Source organism: Neolamprologus brichardi, chromosome 6 (assembly GCF_056152115.1).
Source record: "Neolamprologus brichardi isolate AB-2024 chromosome 6, ASM5615211v1, whole genome shotgun sequence".
Lineage (NCBI taxonomy): Eukaryota > Metazoa > Chordata > Actinopteri > Cichliformes > Cichlidae > Neolamprologus > Neolamprologus brichardi.
In genome coordinates this window covers 17433181-17448932 of record NC_142109.1, presented here as the reverse complement: position 1 = coordinate 17448932, position 15752 = coordinate 17433181, and the positions used below count along the sequence as shown (strand labels likewise).

General features: G+C 38.3%; 1 protein-coding gene across 1 annotated transcript; it reads left to right on the top strand.

Annotated features, from left to right (window-relative positions):
* Positions 1–721: 721 nt before the first annotated feature.
* On the top strand, positions 722–10986 carry LOC102796149 (choline transporter-like protein 1). Its single transcript, XM_006787188.3, has 16 exons — positions 722–953; positions 1209–1295; positions 1985–2127; positions 4194–4330; positions 4447–4543; positions 4741–4910; positions 6472–6561; positions 6663–6805; positions 6982–7168; positions 8361–8529; positions 8631–8787; positions 8888–8971; positions 9060–9197; positions 9384–9620; positions 10327–10401; positions 10534–10986. Exons 1-16 carry the CDS (start codon positions 930–932, stop codon positions 10552–10554), a joined length of 1959 nt encoding a protein of 652 aa, XP_006787251.1. The 5' UTR covers positions 722–929; the 3' UTR covers positions 10555–10986.
* The last annotated feature ends 4766 nt before the right edge of the window (positions 10987–15752 follow it).

Below are 15752 nucleotides of genomic sequence, written 5' to 3'. Positions count from 1 at the left end.
ACAGCTTTATCAGTAAATCACTTATTTTTATCACCTGAACATTAACTACCTTTGGAGGCTAAATACCAACCACAGAGGTGGCACACTTACCAGACCGGAAACACACCCGTGTAAGCTTCATTTTATTCTTCATTAAGCCTCAGCACTCATTTCAAAGATATATTTTTGTACCACTAGGAAGCACGCGTTATTTGCTGCTATTAAGCTACTTTCATCCACTATTAACCACGACCACAAACAGCAGTTACGTCTTTACTCCAGCAAACGGCGCCAAATTCCACACAAGCCGCTGGCGTGCAAGCCGATGTGCTGCGTTCAGGCACAATGCGACAAATATTTAGATTTTTTGTTAATAAAATACCTATTTAGCATTCGCTAGTTTTACTAGATCGATGTGTTGTGGCTAATATTTTACAAGGTTCGGGGGTTCCCAGCTTAAAGTGTTCCTGGATATAGTCAGAGGTCTTTCAGGAAAGTGTGCTTGGTGGTGATTCATGTTTCATGGCTGTGAATGTTTGGTCAACGGCGCAAAAAAAAAAAAATAGAAATTGAAAATTCAGGCTTGGACAAGTTCAAGTGTAGTGACTCGTCGACAAAAATGTCGTGCAAAAGCTCAAAAGCGTCAAGGACAACCTTTCATTGTTGCTGCATTGATAGCTCAGTATTTGGAGTATTTACAGTAGCCCCTAAACGTCGCATACAAAAAGTTGTCTTCTTCCGTGTTTACCTGTAAGTGGAAGGGCGTAAGTGGGTGTTAGCCAAAGGAAGGAAAATTGTGCAAACAAATTTGTGAATTTGCTTCATTGAGGTGGTTAGAGCGAATTAGTGTTTAAAGAGAACTGAAGATGAGCCGAAGGAGTTAAGAAATTTAATAAAGTTTAGGCACTTAAAAGTTTTTTCTGTTAAAGTTGTGTACTCGTAGTTCGACGATGGGGTGTTGCGGGAGCACAGAGGTAAGTTAAGCTAAACCTAAGGGCGCTATGGCCGCTTTTAGTTTGAAAAGCCGAACAGCAAAGCTCGTTTACAGCTCGTGCGCAGCGTTAACGTCACTCTTTGAGCAGCAGAAGCAGCTCTTTGTTTTTGTTACTTCGTCTGGTACCAACGAAGTCGCTAGTTTGCAGATTTTTGGGAGGGCAGTGAGGCAGGTACTTCTGGGCGCTCTCCACAGAAACGGAGTTTAAGGATAACTGTTATTTATGCCTTGGCAGAGTAAACGTGAATGGAAACCGCTGGAGGAGCACAGCTGCACGGATATCCCATGGCTCATCATATTTACACTCTTTTGCATTGGCATGGTAAGTCTTTAGGTGAATGAGAGCATAGACGTGTGGCTGATTCTGCTGATATTTTAGCCACACGCCAATGCTACCTTTGAGAAAGTTGTGATATCTCCTTGTTTTTTTTAATCTAAAACTATTTTATGAGGTGTTGATCACACTTCGCGGTCCTTTATGGAGCCTGCTGTGTAGCTGTGTAATTGTACTTCTCCAATACTTAACAGGTCAGCAGCAACTCATCTAACAGCAACATCAGTAAGAAACTTAATGAGTGCAGGGTTCATTGCAGGTCTTCTGCATTTAACAACGGAGTCCCTTCTTTGTTGTGCTGGCCAGTTAGTGAGTTAGACAGAAGTGAAGTTGCTGCCTTTCATCAAATAGCTGCTAACCTTTGCAGTAACAGCACTACTGAAAAACAGTTTTTGCGAGCTTGAGATTCAGTGGTACAATGATGGCTTTTGAGGCTGAGGTTTGTGGTGTTGTTGAACTGTGCCGTAAGAGGGATTTTTAACAATTAATAAACACACACTGGTATAAATTTTGTGGCTATGTTGGTCAGATTTTGTATTCTTCAATAAAAAACATAACGTTTTGCCATCATTAGCATTTATTACAGATTAGATTAATTTTATTTAATGTGGGCGTACCATTAATAAATTCTATACTAATCTTATGATGATATCATCTTTGATCCGTGTCACCTGCAGGCATGTATTTGTGGCTATCCTATTGCCACCGGAGGTGCCGCCAGACTTGTTTTCGGATATGACAGCTATGGCAATACCTGTGGTAAGAATAACACCAAAATTGAGGGAGTTCCTCTTAGTGGCCGGGACATGACGGAAAACAAGTGAGTCTGATTGGTTACATATGACTTTGCATGCGGCATAGGTGTAGAGTGTTTTTACACTGTACTCATCATTTTCAGCTATGCAGACCCTTTGTTGCAACAGTCTAGTTCTTAAGCTCTTTGCATTCCTTGATGAATAGTGTAATTTATTAGCATACCTTCTTTTTGTATAATTTGCCCAAAGAAAGTCTTAGTTAATGAGATTTTTTTAAAATCACCATTTGTCTTTGAAGTCTTTGATTATATTTTGTGTTTTGGGGTGTAGCTTTCCATCAGCATGCAGCCTGTGGGCCACATTTTACTGAAACAATGGGTCATGCTTTATTGATGGGCTGATTGCCCATGAAAGCTTTGAATAAAAGGCGTTTCTGCTACAAAGAAGGATCTGTCTGACAGAGTAGCAAATGTCACCATCTTTCATTTTCTCACCAGACAGAGAACTCCCAACTGGCATAGTAATAACCAAACATGATATACAGATGAGGACAAAATTACTAGCCTGCCTCAAGATTTTCCAAGTCCCTGTTTTTTAAACAGACCAAGGGATTTTCAACATAGCGTTTCTAAACATACTAGTTTTATTTAGAATGCATTAATGATCTGTATTTGCACAAAATAACAGAGTTATGCCAGGAAAAACCCAAAAATGACCACGGTCAATATTTAGTCCTCCATCTATTTATTGACGTATAGAACAAACTATTGCTGTGCAATGATGTGCTTTAACTTTATAAAGTGCAAACTTGTAAAATCAAGTTCTAAGAGAAAATCATGATTTATGCACAGTACACAACCTAACCAAGGATTTGAGCTGGCACTTGAGAAAATATGCTAAAAACAAATAAAATCAGTTTAGACTGTAGAAGAAGAATTGATACTAAAGGAGCAGGAGATGGATATACGAAGTTATCACAGTTTTTCCAAGTGTAAAGAACTGGAGTGAAAAGGATCATCAAGAAATTGAGAGAGAGCCACACAGTACTGAACAAACCTGGCAAAGGTAAGAAAACAAAAGCTTTCAAAGACTCTGGAAAGAAAACCAATGAGAGCTGTGTCTAAAGACCCCAGAACAACTGCCAAGACACTGAATGACTTGGCCAAGTTGGGAATCGTAGTCTCAAAGAAGACAATCTCCAGAACTTTGGCCTGCAAGGCTGCAGACCAAGAAAAATGTCTGCAGAAGAGACGCCTTTAAGCCAGATTGAAGCACATTAAAGACAAACCGGTGAAAGATTATGCATACTAGAAGTGGGTCCTTTGGTCAGATGAGATGAAACTAGAGCTCTTTGGTTATAAAAACTCTGCTTATGTTTGGAGAAAGGAGGAAGAGCCATTAAACCCAAATGCTGTGGGATGCTTTCAGTGCGTCTGGAATGGGACTCTCGTCAAACTGGAATGAGTCATGAGGAAAGAAGGATATGTGAAGATTTTGAAAGAAAACCCCAAGCGTTAAATGGAAAAACTGGGTCTGGTTTGTTGCTATGTCTTTCAGCACAACAACAACAACCCAAAACGTATGTTGCTCCTGATGAAGAACTACCTCCAGACGAAAGTGAAAGTTATGGACTAGCTGTACAAAGCTCTGACTTTAATCCCATTCCAAGTCAGTGGAATGAACTGAAGTCCTACCTCCATCAAATCTGGAGGGATTGAGAGATTTGCCAAAGAAGAATGGGCTGGGATTGCTCAGGAGACGTGTGAAAATGTTGAAAACTGACAAGCATCTGCAGGAAAGGACACACAACGGACTATTAGCATCTATTAGCATTTTTGACTCTTAGTTAGTTACTTTCATTTTTGTGAAATAATTGTGTTCCTATGTGTAAAGCAAAAATAATCTAAACATCTAAAATGAAAGTAGGATGTTCAGAAAAGTAGTTTAAAAATTCCTTGCTCTGTTCAACGGCTCATGGGAAATGTTTTAAAAATGAAAATTTCATAGTGGGGCTAATATTTCTGTCCTCATCTTAACAGATAGGGTGATATTTTTTTGTCATTTTGAAGTAGAGGGCAGAAAGTATTTGGTATCAGATGGGCAATAAATCAAAATTTTCTTCCTTTTTTAGGTTTGTTTTCTTTCTCGATCCTTGCAACATTGACTTAATAAACAGGAAGATCAAGTCCATTGCTTTGTGTGTTTCCAAGTGCCCATCTACTGAGCTGACGACATACTCTGATTTAAAGCAGTTTGCGTTGAATAATGGTGAGAAAATTGAGAAGTGCAAGTATTTTACAGAAAAGATTGCTCACCAACATCCTTATAATTGTATGTTGAAGCATTTTGCCAAGTTGAACATGTGATTTTTTTCTTTCTGTTAGGCTCGAATCTCTGCTCCTATGATCTTACTCCTACAAGATACACAAGCTATTCATCAGAAAAATCAACCAAGTGTCCAAAGCTGCCTGTTCCACCAAGGTTATCTATCTATATAGATATATAGTTCTTTCATTAGTTTTAAATTAATTAATTAATTCTCCTGTACTCTTATTAGCTTGAATACATTCCAGGACCAACAGAAAAATGGTTTTCCACAATCTATCATTTATTTCTTGGAGACCTAGTCACTAGAAATGAATAAAAAACTGTGTTCTGTGTCTTTTTGTTCGTTGCAGTAAATCTGTCCTGCTTTTCCGGCGCTGTATTCCTACGGATATCAGCTGCTACACTCAGTTCGCCAAAGCTTTTATGACATTTGTCAGCGACAACACTGTGTTGCAGCGTGTCATCTCTGGGGTGATGGCCAGCAAAGAGATCATCATAGGACTTTGCATTCTGGCTTTAGGTATAACTCCAGCTTGCAGTATGAGATTTGCTTTTATGATTTCTGCTGCCCCTCTTGCACAGCTCGAATTTCTCACGAGGATTCAGTATGAAGGAAACCATTGGAAGGGAAGCTATTTTTGTCCTGAAAAAACAGGAAATGTTTGAGCGGTTACAGTCGTCGTATCCACTCAAGTTCTGCCCGCAAGCTTTAATTTAAGGTCTGCTTTAATTCATCCCCATGAGACAGAGCTGATCTCATGTCAGCTTCAGACGTCTTTCATCTCAGTTATTTGATCTGCCTCGTTCTGGGGTTTTGGTTTTCAGTGCTACAGGACAGACTTTTTCATGTGATTCAGATTCAGAGCGACTTTCTCCACAATAATAATGACGATAATAATAATAATAATGATTCCTGACAAATAGCCCTCAAATTGTTTTGTAACAGTTGGACAAATGTTTGAAACTTACAGATTTAAAAAAAAAAACAACAGATACAGAAGGAAAAACAGTGATTTGCAATAGTATGTAGAGTGGATGTAGCCACATTGCTAAGGCTGTGATTAACATTTGAGTCTTAAGCCCAATTTCTTTATATTTTGCTTCCAGACCTCCTTGTATTTCTTTAAGTGATCTTGAGCAGTGGTTCTCCAGGCTTTCTGGAGGGTTTTTTTCAAAGCTTTTCTTTGGACATTGGCTGCTTTTTCCCACATTTTCACTCCAGCTCTTGTACCTGACCATTTTCAGTAATATTTTTATTTTGGTGAGCTGCTTAAAACGGACCTACAAATCATTCCAGTGCAAAAACAGCACCTAACTCAAGGGATTTCCAGTGTTGTGTCTACACATACAAAAACAATTTTCTAACTGTAGCTTTAAAACCACTGACCTTCTGATTTGTGGATGACCCTGTCTGTCCCATGAGCCACAGGTGCTTGTTGCAGAAATACGCAATTTGTTCCTGTTTCTTTAGTTGAATCAAAGAAAAATGGCAAATATAACAACGTCTGACAGATATAAAATAGTATAGAAAGAAAAGGGAGCAAAAAGCAGCCAACATTCAAAGGAACAGCTTTGAATATCCTCTAAGAACCCTGGAGAACTATTCACTTTTGCCTGTGATGCTCCTGATAACCGTGCCTCTGCTGTCTATCACAGTGCTCCTTATTCCTCTATAGCCAGTAGCTCATTCACGTTACTCTCCGAAACCTATGTTTATGTTGTTTTACATTTAGTTTAACTTTCAGTTTGGTTTGTGTTTTAAAATTATTAGTTTTCATTAGTTAGGTTAAATAGCTTTTTTTAAAATTATTTCATGTCTTTTTTCAGAAGAGATAAAATACAAAATGTTTGTTTTTGTTCAACTTAATTTTCTCATGCTTGGTTTATGGTTTATAACATGGAGGGAAAAAATGTTTTTGATATGCCATGTGTCTGAACCGTGACCAGCAATATCTCAAACAACTAAAAAAAAAAAGTTTCTTGTATTATAAAACTTAGTTAGGCTGCAGATATTTAGGCATTTCTCTTGTAACATTGTTTTCTGTACTCACGTGACGTCGTCTGTTATTTCTCTGATGCAGTTCTCTCTTTGATCATGATGGTCGTCATTCGTTACATCTCCCAAGTGCTGGTGTGGATTCTCACAGTTCTGGTGATCATCGGCTCCACAGGTAACATCTTTTAATCCGACGCTCTGAGTCACAGCAGCAAAACATTATAGTTTATCTGCTTTTAAAAAAAGCAACATTTACGTGGGTGTGATCTTTTACAGGTGGGACGGGCGTTCTGTGGTGGTTCTACGTAGACCACAGAAAGGCTCTCAACAGTAACACCACATCAGTGTTTGGAAAAGAAGTGGCATCGGATAATGTTAAGGCTTTGCTTTTCTATGCCATTGGTGCTACTATTTTCACGGTATGTACACATACGTGGATGCTTTGCTATATACTTACAGTTAAAGAAATGCAGTGATTCAGAAGAATGAAATATATACATGTAACATTGTAACATGTTTCTGCTGGTATTAGAGAGAAAAAAATCATAATTATCATCAAACTGAACACCTCCACTGAACTTGTGAAACGCTTCAGGTTGTTCTCCTGCTGGTGATGTTCTTCATGAGGAAGCGTGTGGCTCTCACCATCTCCCTGTTCCATGTGGCGGGTAAGGTGTTCATCCATCTTCCCCTCCTGGTCCTGCAGCCTTTCTGGACTTTCCTTTGCCTCATACTCTTCTGGATCTACTGGATTGGTGTGCTTCTCTTCCTCGGGACAACAGGTTAGAAGAAAGGCCTATCGGAGACCACAGTTTTAGTTTCTTTTTTATGTGTCTGTTGGTCATTATTGAGAATTCTTTGAGTTGCTGTTTGCTTCAGTTTGTGTATTGACATTGCAATGCACCAGTTTTTTTTTCTAGCGTCAGATGAGTTCAAGCAAGCGGAATATTAATTGTCGCTTTGTGACATTATGTCTTTGTTTTGTGGCATGACTGCACTCCCACATTCGGAGTCTTGTGCAAATCTCGTGATGTAGGAGAACGGACGAAGAAAGAACCACTTCTTCCTTCTCCTCATTCTCTTTTTCACAGCGGATTTTAAATAGTATTTAAATGAAAGTTCGGCACAAGAGCAGCAATTCAGTTGATTTCAGTTTGCACAATTTAAAAGTACACACACACAAGACAAACAACATACTGTGAAGGAATAATAAAATAATCCAGTGGCTTTATCTGAACGTCTTTTGTACTCCTAGTAATGTCAAACTAGGAGTACAAAAGTTTTGTGAATGATCCTCAGTAAGTGTACATTAAAAAAAAGGGGCATTAGTTGGTACACGGGGGTTCATAGCTGTCCAGCAGAAATGAGACACATCTCTATGAATGATGTTTTAAAAGTGGTTACAAAGTATTTTAAATACTGCTTGTAACTTTTAAGTGGAATGTGTTTTTAATAAATCAGAGGGAAGCAGTTTTATAATTTAGGACTCCTAAATCTTCTAGAAACAAAATCTAGAAAATAGAGCTCTGGAAGTAAGGAATATTAGGGAAAGAATGATGTGACACTTGACAAGCAAGTAAGAACGTAGCTGTGCGGTAAAATGATGAAGTCTTGAATTGTTTATTTGTTTTATTTGGCAATTACCTAAATTATTGCCTAGCCTAAATTATAGGCTCAAGCTCTTTTATCAAAATTAAATTCTTAATGCTAAAATCTAATTCCTGTGATTGTAATTGCAGCTGCTCAGTGGCTTTGTGTCTTTTACAGTAAAGTAGGCTGTTACATTCATGACATCACTGTGTGGCTTTCATTTCTGTTGTAGTTACTAGCATTTCATATGCATATTATTGAATCAAACCTGCGTCTTATGAGATAAACTCCAGTGATTTGCTGGCAGCCAAATGAATGAAAAAACTGCAACATTCATATTGAAGCAACTGAAAGTCATGCTGGGTTTTTGTTTTCCCCTCATAGGAACACCAGTAAAAAACAACTCTACAGGTGTGGTTGGGTATGAAATGCAAGGGCCTCTTCAGTTCCTGGTGTGGTATCACGTCGTGGGTCTCATCTGGATCAGTGAGTTCATCCTTGCCTTCCAGCAGATGACTATTGCTGGAGCTGTGGTCACCTACTATTTCACAAGGTACAAAAGAAGTAACAGACAGCACTTCGGGTTCAATCTCACCAGATGCTTAATGCTGCATGAGCTGATTGTAAGGTTCTTCTGTATTTGTTTAACTTAAGGAACAAGTCTAAGATGCCAGCAACTCCTATCATTTCCTCTATGGTACGTACTATCCGCTACCACCTGGGTACTTTGGCCAAAGGCTCCTTCATCATCACACTTGTTAAGATCCCTCGTCTAATCCTGACATACATCCACAGTCAGCTCAAAGGAAAGGTGAGCTTTAAAAGTCATGTTCAAAGCTCTTAAATTATATTATAATACATATTCCTCTTTGTACATGCATTGCATTTTGTTTTTGTCTGTTTGTTAATAGGAAAATGCCTGTGCCCGTTGCATGGTAAAAGCCTGTGTCTGCTGTCTGTGGTGCCTTGAGAAGTGTTTAGCATACTTGAATCAAGTAAGAACTCACATTTTAATGAACTGTATGTTGTGTGTAGATTATCCCAAGTATTTACAGTCTGCATTTCAATGTCAAATGATTTCAGAACGCTTACACAGCCACAGCCATCAACAGCACAAGTTTTTGCACCTCAGCTCGTGAAGCTTTCCTTATCCTGGTGGAGAACGCGCTCAGAGTAGCCGCCATTAACACTGTCGGCGACTTTGTCCTCTTCTTGGGAAAGGTACCAAATGTGTCAAATAACGTTTGAAAATAAAGTTTGAAAGCTGACGTTATCAACACATGTCAACATGTCTGTGTTTTCATAACTTGTTTGCTCTGCCCCCACGTTGCCTAGACGTACATTTTTGGCCCACATTAATACTTGTTGAGGTGTGTTTTCTAACCAGCTGTGTGTCTTCATTCTCAGATTCTTATCGTCTCCTGCACAGCTTTTGCCGGCGTTCTGGCTCTGAACTACCAGAGGGACTACACGGTGTGGGTGCTGCCTCTTCTCATCGTCTGTGTCTTTGCCTTCCTGGTGGCCCATTGCTTCCTTTCTGTGTTTGAAAATGTGGTCGATGTCCTATTTCTGTGCTTCGCTGTGGACACAAAGTATAATGATGGCAGCCCTGGGCGAGAGTACTACATGGACAAGGCGTTAATGGTGAGATGAGGGATTGTCCTTTATCTGAGGTCCTTTTTTTATTTTGTTTGAGAATATGAAGTAACAGAAGACTGGAGACATTCTGTGCTCATGTCAAAATAGGCAGGAGGTTAAGGTGTATAGCAAACCGTTGCAATTGTTCTGTCTCTCTAAAATAGACAGGTAGCCAATCATGCTTATATTCACACCTACGACCAATTTAGACCAACCAGTTAAACCAACATGTTTGTCTTTGGACTGTGGGAGGAAGCTGGAGTGTCCAGAGAGAACCAAGGCATGGGGAGAACATGCAATCCACAAAATAACTTTTCTAAAAAAGAAAAAAAGAAGCTTTTAATGTCTCTTTGATTGATATTGGCAGTTCAGATACTGTTTACCCAAAACACTTAACAACCCCCCAAACAAAACTGGCCTTCTACTCCTGGACTCCATGGAAAGACATTTCTCCTGCCAATTAATCCCTCTAACCCTACACGGCGTTTTGTAAAAATTACTATATTGTTTTACTTGAATATGTGAATAAGATGAAAAACTTCTAATTACTAATATTGATTTCTTAGACATTTTCTTTTAAATTTATAACTTTTTGGCTTTGAGTCTCAGTGTTTGCTCAAATGTTTTCTCATTTGCTTTTTAACCTTGCAAGAAGATCATTTTGAACTAAGAGTTAAATCATTTTTGTATAACTCTTTGTTCCCCTTTTCAGGAATTTGTTGAAAACAGTAAAAAAATGGGTTGGAAAAAGCCAGATGATGGAGATGGTCGTGAGATGAAGCCCATGGTGAGCTGAAAATTTGTTTACAATCCTGGAACAAAAGATCCAATAAGTAAATAAGCTAACCACTGCTGTAGGTTTGGGTTTTGCATGCCAGATGATGTAAAAGTGGAGTGTTTTTGTTTGCTTTTCTTGCAGGCACGTGGGACTTCAGCTTGATAATGTGTCAAACATCTAAAACCACATCTCCAATTTTTAACTCAGAGGTTGCCAGCGTCACACTGCAGGGACATCCACTAGATAGGATAACAACTGACTTTGTACAGAAGTTTTACATAGTTTTGCAGAAGATGTTTCTTAATGTTTATTTTTCAAAAAGATTGTATGAAAATGTAAAGTTTGCCTCTAATGTAACAGGTTTATTTGGGTTTATGTTTTTGTTATTAATAATAGGATGGCTTTTTTCCCTCACATATGTGGGTTTCCCTAGTGGAATTTTAAGTAATATGATGGTTTAACGTGTTTGATAAAAAAACAGCTACCATTTGGATGTTTGAGTGTACCTTTTTAAACTGGTGGCTAACTATGTTACAATGCATAAACTGTCCATGATGTTTGTGACTTATTAAATTTTATACCAAAATAACACAACAGAGTTTTATTTATCTATTTTATGTGTTTATTTATTTAGTTGTTTTTTTTGTTGACCACATCTGTACAACCACAGGACTAAATCAAATGTTGATCAGCTCTTCAGCCACAATCACTTGCAGGCAACCTTTGTGATTGTCAGCTTAATCAGTGAGTTCAAGTGAAGAGAAGTAACAAATGAAGATGATCAATTTTAAACGTGTCCTTTAGAGGAAAGCTCATTTGTTGTGGTTGTAAATGAGTGTTATCAATAGATGGCATCATGGGAAACATTTAGGAAATAGCACTTAATAATGCTCATAGATATCGGGAGCTGTCACAGTAAGTCCAAATTCTGTACTATGGAATAGTTAGCGTCGATCCGTGTTTAAAAATCATGTCAGACTATCACGTTCATGTTCCCAAATCTTGAACACTCCTGGTGTTGGCTGTTCATGTACAAGAATGTTCCAGACGGACAAAAAAAAAGGTGACAAGTTCCTTCAAGTGTTAAATAAGTGATTTCTTATTTGTATTAATTTTATATTTGGGCTTTAAAAGAAAACACAATTTATACAGTTTTACTCATTTACCTTCTGTTGTCAACATTTGCAGTTCCAACAATTAAAGAGTATTCTATAAAACAGTAACGAACCGCTAACAAAGGGGTATATTTGGGCCAAACAATCAGCTGTAGTTTCTAACTTTCATCACCAGAGGGCAGCAAATTTCTTAGAATGATTGCATCTCAGTTGTAAATACAGTGTAAGATGCTACCATAACCCTCCTAATATAGGGAAATTACACTACTGAGAAAAAATTCTTGAACTACCCCTTATTTTTTCATATTTTACAAGGAAAATGTAAATTAGGTGCAGCAGTTTATTGAAGCAATTATACAAATATACACAGAAATACAGTATATGAGGGGAAAATGGTTTGTACAGTTCTAAAAAAATTGAACGTCAGTATTTGTATGACTATTCTGTAACATAGCCTTTAACTCTCAGGCAAGCTTCTTGTCATTTCATCTCATGTCTTCAGGAATAGTTCTCCAGGTTACTTGAAGGATTCTTCTTAGGATGCTGCTCACGCTGCTTCAGTAGTTTTTAGATCCAGGCTGTGAGGAGGCAAGTAAGATAGATACAAGAAAGATAGTGGCCCACTGTGAGCTTTTTTTTTTTTTTTAACAATGTGTTGGGGATTGTGGTGCTGAAAATGAAGCCATTGCCAATCCAGATGGTATTAAAGTGTGGATCAAACCCTGACTATCTTTTCTGTGTTCATAAATCAATGGATTTTGACAAAATCCCCAACACCCCTGGCTGAAATCCAAACCATGACAGAGCCTCCACCAGGTTTTACAGATAGTACACACTCACTGTTTCACCTCTGTCCTGACTTTGTCTCTACAGACGGAATCAAATCAGTCATCAATCAAATCAAGTCTGGATTGATCACTCCATAAGACTTGTGTAATTTGGCACACCTGAGTCTTTTCTCCTTGTTTTACTTCGTAAGATCAGTTTCTTGACAGCCATGCTTCCACTGAGACCAACCAAGCAGATGGATCAACTAAAGGGTCAGATACATCTGACCTGATACATCAGGTCCTGTGTCAGGTCTTTGCTGTCAGCCCCCACTTTCTTAAGGACATGACTTTCAGATACTGTTCGTCTGCTCTAGGTATTTGTTTTCAGGCCTGCTGCTTCTTTGGCCTCCACTTGTTCAGTTTCCTCATTTTTTTGACGACACTGCGTACCATACAGAGATATGACACGTTTTCATCACTGGTTGATACCTTGTGTTAGGGGACCTTGTTTGCTTGAATGATTTATTGGTCAGTGTTAGGTGTCCTCAGATCCACTTAGAGAAAAAAACATTAATATTTTCATTTCTCATAACCTGATAAAATATTTAGTAACTTTAAATTAAACATATTTAATTTGTTACTAATCTGTAACTAATCATGTGTCACTATTTATTGTATTTTGTATTATAAGTTATGTATTTCTACATGTTCATGTATCAAAATGTAGTTTAAAATGAGTAGCCAATAGATTTTTTTTACCTCAGATTTTTAACTTTGCAGGTAAATTATGACACTTAGTTTGTTAGAAATATTTGTGATCACCATGGAAGCACACTATCCTGCCATAAATCTGCTTATTAGTCTCCTCGGTCTATTGATGTATAGATTACATCTCCTCCAATTGAGTGCCGAACAGCCAAGAATCAAACCACTAAGCAGTTAGAAGTTATTGATGGGAAAGCTCTTTCTGCGCATTGCTGTCCACCTCTATAAAATGCAGGAATCCAGAGGAAAACAGCTCAATGCATGGTGGTGAGTCACACTGAAGTGATTTCTGTATAGAGCCATTCCCAGAAGCTTTTTGTTGCAGGATAGAAAAAAGCTTGGATAGATTTTCTTATTATTATTGATGTTTCTGGTTTGGAATTATCAAATAATTGTCATTCTGTTCATTGATCCAAATCAGTCGCTTTTCACTTGATCTAAGAAGATAGGTTTTACTGATACAATGATATGATGACTGATATGATTTACACACATTATTTTTTTGTGTTTTTCACTTTTACTCACCATGAATAAAAAGGTGCTTACTGTAAAGAAACTGCAGTGCTCCCAGTATTGACTGCAGTATTGAGTGCAAGAAATAATTACTTGCCTCTTGATCTTGATTCAAAACCTAAAGTGAATGGTTTATAATCATTAAACTTGTATTGCTCCTCTCTAATGTGGACATCTGTTATTTTTCACTGACTCAGGCACAGTATATATGTGTGTGTGTGTGTGTCTTCCAGAGTATGTGATGAACAACAGTGATTTAACCATTAAGCTGAGCTATACTGCCTCCTCAGCAGCTTGCCCTGAAAGCTCAAGTCAGGTATTTCCAGTTGATCCCATTTCGTATGCAAACAAAGAAGAGTACCCTACAATACCACTGTAGAAATGAACACTGAGTAGGACTATTAACCTCTTAAGCCCCAACGCCCCCTGATACGGGGGCAAAAAGCAGGAGATCAGGTAGGCTTGGGGCTTAAGAGGTTAAAAAACATACAGAGAGCAAAAGATCATAACCATCATTGACATATCACACTTAACTACCTTATTATTTATTTGAATTTATTCATATATGTAGTTTTATGCAGGAGCTTTACATAATTGCTATGAACCAAAAGCCCTGCTTTCAGACTGCTCTCTCAGTTTCAGAGCATTTTTTCCACTCTTGGCTATGTGTGATGTCAGTGAGAGGCAATGCCTTATATGGTTACCTAAAATAAACACTTACAAGGTAAGGCTGCGAATCATGCAATATGGAGATGAGCACAATGTCCTCTTCAAAAATTAATCCCATTTGAGTTTCCAACTTGGAAAAAGAGGTAACTTTAGATCCTGGAGGTGTGATTTCATTCAAGCCACAGAGAGACTGTAAAATAAAGCAAACCCTGCAAATCATTCATTTACAGTAATAAAGAGAACTCATTCCTTAGTCTAAGAAATTTACAGGATTTTGCAACTTGCTCAACTGATGGGTTAAAAGACCTCCACATAACCTAAAATGGTTATAAAATTGAGATATAGCCAATATAACCCTGGTGGGTGATTATAATTTGCACAATAACAATAGCTCATCACAAGTGTGGAAGCGATAAAAAAAATGTTACAGAGTATTACTTATCCAAGAAACCTGATTTCCGAACATCAAAAGTGCTTCCTGCAATTTGAGGCTTTTCCCGTCAGCTCTCAGTCATCCTGTCTCCCCACACACAGGCAGTCCACTTTTTATTGTTGGACCTTCTCCAACCACAGACTCTAGTGTAAGGAAGTGGACCACAGAGATGGTATCTCGCCGCATTTCTATGGTCAGCACATAAAAGCACGGAGAGTGTGTGAAAATGAACATTTGATATTTACCCAGTGACTTTCCTGTCTGGAGCTGCTGACAGGCCCTGTGCCAACACACACACGCACACACACACACACACGCACACTATTACCCATCGTAAGTTACTCCGGCCTGTGTACACTGAGCTGCATTGAATAAAACATGGACAATTATTCTCAGAGCACAACCAGTGAAACTAACTATTACAGATCAATAGTTTCAAATTTCAGTTCCATTCATTCTACACACTCCTCTCTACATGTTTATTTGTTTTATGTCCTGCATGTATGCATGTGTACATAATGTGGGTGTGATGTGACTCATGAAACATTCACCTGTTTCTCTCCTACATAATGCAGTAATGCATTGTGTGTGTCACTCTTGACAGCTGTTGGCTCTCTCTCATGTCCTGGATAAACACTTTATGGCACATGTTGTGTCCTTTAATTGTTTATGACACCATCCAAAAGTAGCTGTACTGCTTAGAATGTGGAGAAATAATGAACTGGTGAATGAATGAATGCGGTGTGTGTTTTACCACACGTACGAGGGAGGATTAAAGCTACTGGGGGGACAAAAAACAATTTGGTTCAGGCTTTTTTTTTTTTCATAACTCTGAGAAAAGTTGTAGCTCGCCGTGGTCGTAGCTTACCGAGAAAAAATAATTATACGGCACAATTCTGAATTTAATATCAGAATTCTGAGAAAAAAGACCAAATTCTCAAAAAATCCTTGAGCATAATCTCCCCTTTAAAAACATGAACCCTCTCAATCGACCGATCGATCGATCGATAACCATTTCCATAAAAAGGTGAACATAGTCTGCATCAATACTTAGGTAGGCGGTACGTGTCAAAGTAAAGGACCCAAGGTTCCCTT

What these genes read in the sequence shown, in the direction of transcription:
- LOC102796149 (XM_006787188.3), top strand. Translation starts at nt 930, where the DNA reads ATGGGGTGTTGCGGGAGCACAGAG. An exon ending in ACTTTGCATTCTGGCTTTAG is followed by an intron (nt 4,911 to 6,471) that starts GTATAACTCCAG and finishes TCTCTGATGCAG; the next exon opens with TTCTCTCTTTGATCATGATG. An exon ending in TTGTCCTCTTCTTGGGAAAG is followed by an intron (nt 9,198 to 9,383) that starts GTACCAAATGTG and finishes CTTCATTCTCAG; the next exon opens with ATTCTTATCGTCTCCTGCAC.